General features: G+C 39.3%; 1 protein-coding gene across 5 annotated transcripts in view; it reads right to left on the minus strand.

Annotated features, from left to right (window-relative positions):
• Positions 1–13,296, minus strand: part of carm1 (coactivator-associated arginine methyltransferase 1) — an 84,188-nt gene that overhangs the window by 13,405 nt on the left and 57,487 nt on the right. For 4 of the 5 annotated variants that reach the window (XR_015754413.1, XR_015754414.1, XM_043694809.2 and 1 more), the window contains exons 11-14: positions 12,494–12,631; positions 9,535–9,624; positions 4,297–4,409; positions 2,206–2,283 (exon numbers count right to left, since the gene is read on the minus strand). Coding sequence is in view for 3 of the 5 variants with exons in the window: in XM_043694809.2 (XP_043550744.1) it covers positions 2,206–2,283; positions 4,297–4,409; positions 9,535–9,624; positions 12,494–12,631 (419 nt within the window). In the remaining 2 variants the exon portion in view is untranslated. The remainder of the gene's footprint in view (positions 1–2,205; positions 2,284–4,296; positions 4,410–9,534; positions 9,625–12,493; positions 12,632–13,296) is intronic. The other variant, XM_043694810.2, reaches the window with a different exon arrangement.

The following is a 13,296-nucleotide window of genomic DNA, read 5'->3' on the forward strand; positions in this document are numbered from 1 at the left end:
TGTTCCCTGGCTAAGAAAGCAGATTTTCAGTTTTGCTGGAAGATCCTGGAATCCCAGCTGCCATTACCACTATTGCACTAAAAGTAACTAGGAAGTGGAAACAAAAAAATTAAACTATTCTGCAAAGAAGGAACAGCTTACAAAATAGCCTGATCTCCTATTTTATAAAAACTATATGTAGTATGCAAATGAATGAGAAACAATGAATTCAACCCAACAACAGGTGAACTGTAGACTCTAATATAATATGCAGAGTCTAAACTTTTTGTAAATGGAACAGACCAGCATTTTGCAATGTATTGTATACTGAAAGACTTAAGTGGGTAATCCCTTTGTTTTATACTTTATTCTAATTTTAATATTAATAAACTGTTGTAAACTATGATTACTCGCTTTATTTGTATAGTCCTCAATTCGGCATGTGGGTGATTTTCCCATAAAGTAAATCATCTAAAAGGATCAAGAATGCAAGAAATTATATCCATTCAATGTGCTCACTGCACAAAAACAGATCATTCAAATATCAAAAATCAGTGCATGTTTACAGGCATTGATGTGAAGGATTCTACGTATGAGGAAATCTTTATTTCTATTAAAGCCGCAGGCTTCAGCAATGTAAAATCAACACATCGGGAAAGACCTGATGGCCGGACATATTTATAAAGCCCATGCACAATAAAAAAGACTTTATAACTTAGGAATATGTAAATGATAGAAGCAATTTGGAAACAGCATTTAAAATTAAAAGAATGTTGTTGTTATGTAGTATGTTCATGCTTTTTCAGTTTCTCACAGATACTGAAACAATTAAAATGGCGACAATAGAAAAAAAAAAGGTGTACTGTATATTATGGTTAGCAGTTTTGAAGTCCATCATAATATTAACAGTAAAAAAGTTTTATGGGGTATATTTTAAATATGCCATTTAGTTTGCTGTCATATTATATAAATCCAAAAGTTATTAAAAATATGATGACTTGTGGAACTTTTAGAAAAAAAAAATCACACTATAGATTATTCCTATCTTGTGTTCTCCCATTATGACCCGATTGTCAAGAAGTCACTGGAGAGAGACTGGGAATTTTCCTGTAAGGAGGTAGCAACCAGTCTGGATCATGTCTGCTTAGAAAATGAAATCAGCAAACACTTGAAATGGATCTTTCAACAATCTCCTTAACATTGTTTAAATAGGATGTGGCGGAGTTGTTGCTGGGTGGCTTCTTTTTAAAACAACAAAAAAAAAAAATCACAAAATAGAGTGACTTTGCCAAACTGGGTCTCCCATTTGAGGCCCAAAGCAACCTGGTCCCATGCTTGCTGAGAGTACATCAGCTCAGGAATGATGCTTTATTTGTATCACATCATTCCAAAGCTTGAGAGAAAGTACTTGACTACTTTCAATATTTCCATACAAAAAAATGTGTCAACATTCAGTGGTGAGGGAATGTGGGAGCCTTAGTTGGACATGTCGTGAACACTCTGGACATGGGTAAATGGTGGAATTATTTCAGGTTTACAGCACAAATAACAGAGTAATCCTTCAACAGGATATAATTCAAGTTAAATTATAAATATACACTGCAAAAGACTGGTGCAAATGCGAGTATGATCCACTGAAAAATCTAGAGTTTTTAATGTATTCAAATCAAAAAATATTCAAGTAATTAAAAGCCTTCTAGTAGATGATCACACAACTGAGAAAAGACAAACTCCAAACCAAAGTTTTACTCCGCTTTACTCCGAGTAGCGAGATATTAAAATCTAGAAAGTGGAATTCTATTACAGTGTCTGGCACAATGGCTCTCTTCCCAGTGCAAACCAATTTAGAATTTGCACCATTGTCACACAGGACTGCACTTGCATTTCTGTCAGTCAATCGCAAAAAGCACAGAGTTGAAAACTATGAAATGAGCTCTCACCCAGCAATGGAGATCCTGAAGACTGATTTTGTTGCATTAATTTGTAATGCCATAAAAAAAAAACATTGCCATGGACAATTACGCTTTCTTAAGTCGTAACACAGAGGAGTGCCATTTAAAAGCTGAAGTTCCTGTGGCTGAGAGGCCAAGATAGCAGAGGAGGGTTACATTAAAGTTAATCTGGTTTGGAGTTTGAACAACTAAAACTTGACTATTAATGTTTCCATGCAACTGTGAAAAATCCTATGACCCTCAACTGCTGAACAAGTAGTTATTCTCTACCTACCTAATGGAATCAGATTGTTGTGGCTGACTGCAGATCCACTGGCAATTACACTGCTCAGATCATATGCCGTTGGGACTCCTTAGAAAAGCAAAAAAGCAGAGTACCATACATTATATTGTTGCCCACCAGTGTGGAATTTAGTACAAATTACAAAATTTCAGCATTATACCAGCTACAAACTCAGCATATGGAACTAGCAGCATCTTACTATTCCATGAGAATGTGCTATTTCTTCAAAACGTGAGATCCAGGAGACTGAATGCACTTTGCTAAAAGTAAAACGCTAGCTAATTTTCCCTCTACTGAAATGCATCCTCCATAAAAAAGAAACAATAACTCTTTGAATGCTGACATCTAATCTAATGCAGTCTCAATTGACAGTGGGTGAAATTTTGCTGTAATAAGGAATCCAATAGCTGCTACTCATCCCTCAACTCAAACAATTTACATTTTTGCAGACAATTTGGAAGTGAGTGCTGGTGTGGATGCAGTAAGATACGAATGCATCTGGAATTTGAGTGAACAAGTATCTCTAAGTTTATTTCTTGATCCTTCAGTTTGATTAACTAAAAGTTAAGAAGGAAGTAGTCGAAATAATTCAATATCAAATCAGGTACAAAAAGAAACAAAACTTCACCTGTCATGCACTCATCAGGACCATTTGCAAGAATACAAATGTAAAGAACAACAACATTTTTATACTGTAAGATAAGCATGCTGCTTGGTTGACAAGTGGACTCTGATTGGTTGAGGTGCTGGTCATAGAAAATGGACCAGTTAGATGTTTACTGACAGTAAACTGTGTTTAATGCCATGAGTATTAAGAAGGAATCAGAACCATTTTGCTTGGTTAATAATTCAACAAAGCTTAGCAGTTAACAGTCAGTCATCATCTAACTAATGCATGCTCAATAGCAAAATCTCCACTAGAATCAATTTGCCAACCAGCCATTTTTCTGAAACACAATAGAAGTGTTGTTTTCCTTCACATTGATATACTTGTGAAGTATTATAAAGTGCAAGACAAAGAGCTTGGACAAAAAATGTCTTTTTCAGCAAAACGTAAAGTTCTATAATACCAAATAACTATCCGAGAGACAGAAGGCAGATGAGAAATAGAGTGCCATTTACTCATGGTTATTTTGAGAGAAAGATCTGCTGGAAGACCATGCAAAGATATAAGCCTAATTCTAAGGAACAAATAAAATTATTCCATTACCAGACCAGAGGAACGTAGCAAACTTTGTAATTTTTGAAGTAAGGTCAAGCAATAACTTAGTGGGATTGAAAAGCAAATCCCAAAAGTCTGCCAAAAAGCTACACGTACACATCGTGGACCAAACAGACTCCTGAAGCACTATCATCAGGAAGGTGAATTAATGGAAAACGGCTAGAGTGTACAGAAGCAGACAGTCAACCTAGCACTAAGCAGAACAAGATCCCACCACATTAGACATCTATTGATTGCACTAAATGTCTTGAAAGACAAGGGTAGAAAATGTATCGGAGCAATGCTATTTGGGAGTTGTCCTCCAAGTGACACACAGTCCAGAGTTCGAACTATATCTCAGTTTCTTCATTGTCATTGGGCCAAAAGTCTTGGAACTCCATTCCTAATAGCACGACTGGTGTATCTACACCACACAGTTCAGGAAAATGCCTCACAACCGCCTTCTCAAGGGTGATTAGGGATGAGCAACAAATGCTGGTCTCACTAGTGATGCCGACATTCCAAGAAACAATATTAAAAGACATACCACAGAAGAAAGAAAGAAAGACAGAAAGAAAAAGATGATAAAACACAACTAAGATGCAACAGGCAGCCTTGAATTTAGGAGATTGCCAATTAGATAATACTCAGAAGATTCAAGAGGTAGTTTAAAATGTAATATTTACAGCTGGACAGTATTTCAAGATACAGGCCATGTGCAACCTGCTATTCTCCAGATTTTGTGCATCCAAATGCCTTAATTTTATCATGGTGAATACAAGTTCAACTCATGAGTTACACAGTGCAAAAGTAAAATTTAGTGATTCTCAATTAAAATTACCCATATTTTGTAGAACTGAGATAATAAGAGTGTAAAATACCAGATACTGCTAGTCCTGAGCTGAGATTGTAAGAGCCAGATGTATTCCACATGGTCTCAGATGGCGATACATAATGCGAACCTGGAGGTGGTGACGGAGTTGTTCCTGTGTACCTGACAGAAGAAGGGAGGGGAATAGAGACAAAATTATTCAATACTGATTTCAGATAAAGGGCATGTCTTCTAGTTTTCTTCCCCTATATGGGCATATACATATATTTCAAGTGTTCATCTTTTAAAAAAAAAAGATGCACTGTAGACAGACATTAAATTCTTTGATGCTGCCTGGCTTGTTGTGCAGGTTGAAGATCAGGCAGCTCCAAGGTCAGGATGGTCACAGCATTTGCTTTGTGATGAAAATGCTGCAGACACACATGAATGGCACCTGTAACTGACATCACTGAAGCATACACACAGAAGTGATGGTGATCATAGAATTAAAAAGGAGCAAAATTTCACTGAAGTGACTGCACAGAAATAAAGACTCATGGTCTGTTTCATTATCTTTCCTCCTGTTTCTTCTCTCACACCATCATCCACTGTTATTTAATTACTCAGTTTTACACTGAATCTCAGACCTAGCCTTTTGTTCCTTACTTGGTCTCTGTATATATTTAAAGCCTGTCAGAGTTCCAACTTTATCTAGTACTGACAACAGGTAATTGACCTACATTTTAGCATACAAACTAGAAGCAGAGGCAAGCCACTCAGCCTCCAGACGACTCTGCTATTCAACTAGATCATCACTGATTGTATACCTCAATGCCATTTTCCTGCAGCAACCCACATCCCTTGATGTGCTTAGATTTCTGGATATTAAAATCAATCTCTGTTTTCAACACACTCAAAGTGACCAAGCCTCCACAGCCACTGGGCTACAAAATTTCAGAGATTAATTTACACACTAAGAAACAAAATAACTCCTGATCTCCGTATTAAGACGACAGACTTTCTTGGTCAGACCACACTTTCCAAACATGCTCAGCATCACTCTCCCAGATACAGTCTAACCTGCTACTTTCAGCATTTTCTATTTTCATCTCTTTTGAAGTCAACCATGTGTAAGCTATACAGACTTTGATTTCAGAGTTTGGAAGAGAAGGCTTTAGGACTCAATACATCCATTGACTATGCAGAACTGAATGGCTCTAATGTAATAAGGGGTACATCGGCTTCCAAGAGATTGACTGTGATAGAGGACTTTCGAGTCTGAGGCACAGACATTTCTGCAGCCGGCAGCAACCAATCAGAATGGTGAGTTGCCTCGCCAGTGCAAGGATCAAGAATATCTGATAGGGTGCAGAATGTTCTCAAAGGGGAGAGGACCAGCAGGAGCTCATTGTACACATTAGAACTAATGACATAAGAAGGGGAAAGGATGAGATTATGAAGGGAGAATATATAAAGTTAGGCAGGAATTTAAAAAGGAGGTCCACGAGAGTAGTAATATCTGGATTATTCCTGGTGCTACAAGGTAGTGAGGGTAGGAATAGGAGGATAGAGCAGATAAATGTGTGGCTGAGGAGCTAGTGCAGGGGAGAAGGCTTCACATTTTTTGGATAATTGGAATCTCTTCTGAGGGTATAAGTGACCTATACAAGAAGGATGGATTGTACCTGAATTGGAAAGGGGCTAATATACTGGCAGGAAGGTTTGCTCGAGGATTTAAACTAGTACGGTGGGTCATGGGACCCAGGGAAATAGGCGGAAAGAGATCAATTGGAGACTGGTATAGTGGGAAAAGGAGCGAGTTAAACAGTCAGGGCAGGCAGAAACAAAGCAGAGAATAAGGTAGGGCTGATAAATTAAACTGCATTTATTTAAATGCAAGAGGCCTAACAGGGAAGGCAGGTGAACTCAGGGCATGGTTAGGAACATAGGACTGGGACATCACAGCAATTACAGGAACGTGGCTCAGAGAGCCACAGGACTGGCGGCTTAATGTTTCACAATACCAATGCCAGAGGCAGGTTAGAAAGGGCGCGGCGTGAGAAGGGAGGGAGTGTACCATTTTTGATAAGGGATAGCATTACAGCTGTACTGAGGGAGGATATTCCTGGGAATACATCCACGGAAGTTATTTGGCTGGAAATGAGAAATAGGAAATGGATGATCACTTTGTTGAAATTGTACTTGGCAAATAAATTTAAGGAGAATCAAAAAGAACTTTATAAATATAGTAAGGACAAAAGGTAACTAGGGAATAGGATCCCTCAAAGATCATAAGGCAGCCTTTGTGTTGAACGACAAAAGATGGGGGAAGAGACTAAACGAGTATTTTGCATCAGTGTTTACTGCGGAGAAGGACATGGAAGATCTAGAATGTGCGGAAATAGATGCTGACATCTTGAAAAGTGTCCATATTACAAAGGTGGTGGTTTTGGATGTCGAAAAATGCATAAAAGTGGATAAATCCCCAGAATGTGATCAGGCGTACCCTAGAACTCTGTGGGAAGCATTTGCTGGGCCCCTTGATGAGATATTTGTATCACCAATAGTCACATGAGAGCTGGTAGAAGACTGGAGGTTGGCTAACATGGTGCCACTATTTAAGAAAGTTGATAAGGACAAGCCAGCGAACTACAGATCAGTGAGCCTGACACTGGTGGTGGGCAAGTTGCTGGAGGGAATCCTTAGGAGTTACATGCATTTGGAAAGGCAAGGACTGATTAGGGAGAGTCAACATGATTTTGTGCGTGGGAAACCATGTCTCTCAAACTTGGAGTTTTTCGAAGAAGTAATGAAGAGGATCGACGAGGTGATCTATATGGACTTCAGCAAAGCATTCAACAAGGCTCCTTATGATAGATTAGTTATCAAGGTTAGGTCTCATGGAATACAGGGAGAACTAACTATTTCGATACCGAACTGGCTACAAGGTAGAAGACAGAGGGTGGTGCTTTTCAGACCAGAGGCCTGTGACCAGTGACGTGCCACAAGATCAGTGCTGGGTCCTTGATTTTGGCATTGACAAATAATTTGCATGTGAACATTGCAGGTATAGTTAGTAAGTTTGCAGATGACAGCAAAATTGGAGGTGTGGTGGACAGAGAAGAAGGTTACCTCAGATTACAACTGGATCTTGATCAGATGAGCCAATGGGCTGATGAGTGGCAGATGGAGTTTAATTTAGATAAATGTGAGGTGCAGTATTTTGGAAAGCCAAATCAGAGCAGGGCTTATACACTTAATGGTAAGGTCCTGGGAAGTGCTGCTGAACAAAGATCTTGGAGAGCAGGTTCACAGCTCCTTGAAAGTGAGTCACAGGTAGATCGGATAGTGAAGGTGGTGTTTAGTATGCTGTCCTTTATTGGTTAAGAGCATTGAGTACAGGAGTTGGGAGGTCATGTTGCAGCTGTACAGGACATTGGTTAGGCCACTTTTGGAATATTGTGTGCAATTCTGGTCTTCCTTCTATTGGAAGGATGTTGTGAAACTTGTAAATCTTTTTTGAACCCTTTTAAGGATGATGCCAAAGTTGGTGGATTTAAGCTACGGAGAGAGGCTGCATAGGCTGGGGCTGTTTTCCCTGGAGTATCAGAGGCTGAAAGATGACATTATAGGAGGTTTATAAAATCATGATGGGCATGGATAGGGTAAATAGACAAAGTCTTTTCCTTGGGGTGAGGGAGCCCAGAATTAGAAGGCACAGGTTTAAGACGAGAGGGGAAAGATTTAAAAGGGACCTAAGGGGCAATGTTTTCACACAGAGGGTGGTGCGTGTGCGTGTCTGGTGTGTGTGTGTATGGCATGAGTTGCCAGAGGAAGTGGTGGAGGCTGGTACAATTACAACATTTAAAAGGCATCTGGATGGGTATATGAATAGCAAGGTTTTAGAGGGATATGAGCCAAGTGCTGGTAAATGGGACTAGATTAATTTAGGATATCTGCTCAGCATAGACAAGTTGGGCCGAAGGGTCTGTTTCCGAGCTGTACAGCTCTCTGACTCTATGACTAATGTTGCACCCAGAGAAAGTTCAGCTCCAGTCTCGCTCTTCTCCAGCAATGCTATTAACTATTCAATATTTAGCATAACAAAAAACAGCATAAAAACAGAAATGGGAAGCTTTAAAATAACAAAACACAAAAGCAAAGGTTAACCTCCATTATTTGTAACCAAGATCCTAAAATCTTTGTAGCTCAAAAGAGCAGCTTAACAGTTACACATTAAACATTTGCTGTAATCAAACATGGACCTAATCTATTAATGCCATTTTCTCAATAACTGAAAATGCAGCACTAGACTCTCAAGAGCAGAGGAAGTGCTGACTGTTCCTTGGAACATAGATTTTCCCATCAGTACACGACTGGCAGGGTAGTCCACACCTCTGGGACTGACTGACCTTTTCTCCTACCAACTCATCATGCCAATGTTTCTTTACTTCCCCCCTCCTCCATGACGACGACCATTTATACCTCTTCTGGATCAAACCTTTGTTTTAATACTTCTTTTGCCTTGCAACATTACCTCTTACGTTTATTGAAGTGAATTTAATCACTTATTGTCACACCTTGCCCCAGACCCCGTCACAGAACTATCCTTTTCTTTGACTCTGTATTTGCTTATCTCAATCACTAGTTTCTAATCAGAAACTTTGACCTCTCTCTCTCTCCACAAATGCTGATAGATTTGATACATTTTCAAATTTTATTTCCATTTTCTAAAATCTGCAGTATTTTGGCTTTGTGCAGTAAAACTACATTGAGGCTTTCAGCTCATTACTGCTTCTGAGCTCATTAGCTGAGTCCAGTATCTTTTATTTTGTTTTCTCAAAGCTCCTGTCACTAACAACTTTGTAGTAAGGACTTTCCAGATAAGAGCAATTAGTTTTATGAAATAGTGCACTAGACATGTGGAAGGATTGCAAATAGCTGAGAATTGCTCTACGGAGAAGGCAAAAATTATAATTCAGCAACTGAGGAGAGATAGTCAAGAAAATAAATTTGGTGGTTTCATATTTCCCCTTTATAGAAAGGGATTACTTGCAGATATAAATAATACAAGGCGGTGTTATTTCTACACTGAATCACACTATTTTGCTTGGTAATGGAGATTCTTAGATGCAGCCAACTGTACTACTCGGAAGAAAACATTTGGGAAATGCAGAAATTGCAATGAGTCGTCATTTATGCTTTCTTTATTCAGAAAGGTAGGTGGATAGAGAAAAAGGAGCTAAAACTGGGAATCTCTGCAATGTCTTGTACAATGATGAAAGGAGCACCTGTCAGCTACACTTACCTGAAAAACGGGTTCTTCAGATCCAGTACATTACTAGATTTTGAACCAGTCTGATCCACCTGGGCTACAATACTAATATCATAACTTTGCCTATGGAAAGAAAAAATAGTAAGTTCTATTACACAGGCTAAAACCAGTTGACAATTCAAACGATAAAGCTGAAGGGACAGTGGTTTTAGATCCTTGGGAATTTAAGAGTCTACACTGGAATAAAATCAAGACTATCAAAAACCCAGGAAACTACAGATCAATAAAAATTAGTGACTTTGTGTCTCTTAAAAAAAGGTTGCTCACCACATCTCACATTCCCATGACATTTTTTAATTTATCAGCAATATCCTTTGACTACCTTGTTAGTCAAGAACCTACCTTTGCCTTAAAAGGATATCTGAAGTCCCTGCCCCATTGTTCTATGGGGACAAGTTCCAGGGGCCCTGACAGAGACCAAACAAAATCTCTTCAATCGCCATCTTCAATGGAAGACTCCTTAATTTGAAACTGTCCCCCCTAGTTCTAAGCGGTCTTACAAAAGGAAATATTCTTTCAGCATTCACGCAGTCATGTTCCCTCAGAGTCTTGTACACTTCAGTAAAACCACTTCTTTCTTCCAAACTTAAATGGATACAGGTTCAGCACATCCAGCCTTTACTCGAAATAATGCTCTCAGCCCAGGAATTAGTTGAGTGAATCATCTTTGCATTGCTTCAACATGGTCTTACTAATGTTCTGTCCCACTGGGCAAAACATCCCTACTTTTATATTCTATTCCTCTTGCAATAAATGACAACATGGGCGGCACGGTGGCACAGCAGTTAGCACTGCTGCCTCACAGCGCCAGAGACCCGGGTTCAATTCCCGCTTCAGGCGACTGACTGTGGAGTTTGCACGTTCTCCCCGTGTCTGCGTGGGTTTCCTCCGGGTGCTCCGGTTTCCTCCCACAGTCCAAAGATGTGCAGGTCAGGTGAATTGGCCATGCTAAATTGCCCGTAGTGTTAGGTAAAGGGTAAATGCAGGGGTATGGGTGGGTTGCGCTTCGGCGGGGCGGTGTGGACTTGTTGGGCTGAAGGGCCTGTTTCCACACTGTAATCTAATCTAATCTGTAAGTAATCTAATCTAATCTAATCTAAAAAAACATTCTACTTGTCTTGAATTATTTGCTGTACCTGCATTCTAATTTTTTGTGGCTCACATACCAGGACATTTAGATCCTCTTGCACTTATGGAATCTCCTTCCATTTAAATAATAAGCTGTTTTTCCTATTCTTCCTGCCAAAGTGAAGTAGTTCACACTTTCCCACATAATATTGCATCTTCCTTTTTTTACCTGTCTACCATATGACAGGCAACCTTGTATAAAAAAGTCGATTCCCTGAACAAAACAAATCATTTTCAGATATCTCATGTATATGTTAACACAAAAAATCCAAATTGCTTGCATCACCCCACTTGCCACTGAAATCAAACTTGTCCCAGTGTAAACTCACTCATTTGACAGAATCTCAGAACAGCACAAACTTGAAGACAACTGTTCAGCTCATGACTGCACAGATCAACAAGTGATGTCAAGGCTTCTACCTTACTATTGCCACCCTCTAATGTGGCAATGTTTTGTCAAGAAGGAATGGCAGATACCTAGCCCAGTTCAAACCTGTTGTTTTTTTAAAAATATATAAAAACTTCAATACTAAAGGTTACTATTTGACTCCTTTTGATATACATTTTGGGGGTGGAGTTGGCAGGAAGTGTGTCCAGTGTGGTAACTCAGTTGATGGGACAAGGAACCTTTCAAATCTTTTCAAGATATTACTTGCGTACAAGTGGACCCTTACTTTTACTGCTAAAATTCTAATTTTACATAAAAACATATAGCATGTTCTTTGGCAGACTCATATTCCTACAATTTACTTTCCTACTTATCTTTGCCTTCAGCAAATTTAGCATCCATGCATTCTGTCCCTTCATCTAAACTGTTGGTACAGATTGTAAATCTAGTAAAGCCTGAGCACTGACCCTTGTGGTATGCCATTTGTTGCATCTTGCCAGCCTGAAAATGATCCATTAATGCCTATTCCTAATTAACTAATCTTTTATTCATGCTAATATGCTACTGACCAAATCCTTAATCGAATTTATCAATTCACTTTAGCCAATTCTGCCCTTATAAATTTCCCTTTTAAATTTACAACCACACTCTTCTCTCCTTCAAAGTGAAAGCAAAGTCCAATCATGCTGTAATCACTGCTTCAGAGGTGTGGCTTTTTTAATGAGGTAATCCATTTTGCACCGTAACTAGGTACAAGTGACAATATTAAATAAATCTAACTCTTCATTGATCTTGACTTGTTATACAGATCTAGAAAAGTCTGCTCTGAGAGTGGCATGTTTTCAAGCCAACCACAGACTATTCCTAAGATAATTATGAACTCCAATTCCAGGCTATCTTTGTCGATCCGATTCATAAAATCTGTAAGAACATTAAAATCATTAATCATCAATGACCCTCATGTTGCCCCCCCCACCTTATTTCTTCCTATATACTTAGTCCAACAAATGTGGTTACTATTAGGCCTATAAACTACTCTCATGAGTGACTCATTACCCTCCCTATTTCTGAGCACTACCTAATATCTCCATTTTAATTTTGTCTTCTTGCTTTCAAACTCAAACATTCTCTGTTGAAATTCCACCTCACTACCCCTTTCTTCTCAAAAGCTACCTCTGCAGTAATCGTTTCTTGAACAGCTCAATGTCAAAATTATGTTTTGTTATGCTCCTGCAAAGGATCTTTGCATACTTTACTAAGGTCACAGCACTAAATAAATACATATTGTTCTTAAATCATTTTATACCTTTCATTAAAAAACAACCAAGAAACAATGAAGTTCAAACTTATATGATCAGCATTTCCAGATTTAATGGAGTTGTTGGGACTTTTTGCAATTATACATGCCCATCTTACCTTTTATTGGCATTCAGCATGACAGTCCCTGACAGCGTATCACCTGCCTTGGTGAAAAGTGGCGATTGAAGCAAACAGCGAACTTGGTACCAATGGGTCAAAGGTTCTGTCGGAGCAGTTGACAGCCACACCGTCATTCTGAGAGAGGGACATGAGGTCAGTACACACCACCAGAACAAAACTGAAATTAGTTCAGTACACAAAACCTTTAGAATTCGTAGAATCCCTACTCCGTGGAAGCAGGCCAACTGGCCTACCTAGTCCACACCAACCGTCTGAACAGCATTCCACCCAGACCTAACTTCCTACCCTATCCCTGCATAATCCAACTGGCTTGCACATCTTTGGACACGATGGGCAATTTACCATGACTAATCCACCTAACCTACACATCTTTGGACCATGGGAAAACCCATGCAGAGAATGTGCAAACTCCACGCAGATAGTTGCTTAAGGCTGGAATTGAACCGAGTCCTTGACATTGTGAGGCAGCAATGCTAACCATTAAGCCACCTCACTAACCTTTGTTCAGGTTTAGAACTCGCATTGACACATTCATCGATTCATTTTTTTCAAATTTTGTATCATTGCAGACAAAAGAAAAAAACCTGTGTGAATTAGGCAAGCCCATCCCTTCCGCAGCCATGTACAAAGCACCTTCTGCTCCAAGATTTTAAAAACAAATTTATCCATTTTCTGGGACTTGGGTATCGCTGGCTGGCCAGCAGTTATGGCCCATCTCTACTTGCCCTTTGAGAAGGTAGTGAGCTGCCTTCTAGAACTGCTGCAGTCCATCTTCTGTG

The sequence above is a fragment of the Chiloscyllium plagiosum genome, unplaced genomic scaffold, assembly GCF_037043375.1.
Source record: "Chiloscyllium plagiosum isolate Xiang-an unplaced genomic scaffold, Cpla_swu_hap1 HiC_scaffold_45, whole genome shotgun sequence".
Classification (NCBI taxonomy): domain Eukaryota; kingdom Metazoa; phylum Chordata; class Chondrichthyes; order Orectolobiformes; family Hemiscylliidae; genus Chiloscyllium; species Chiloscyllium plagiosum.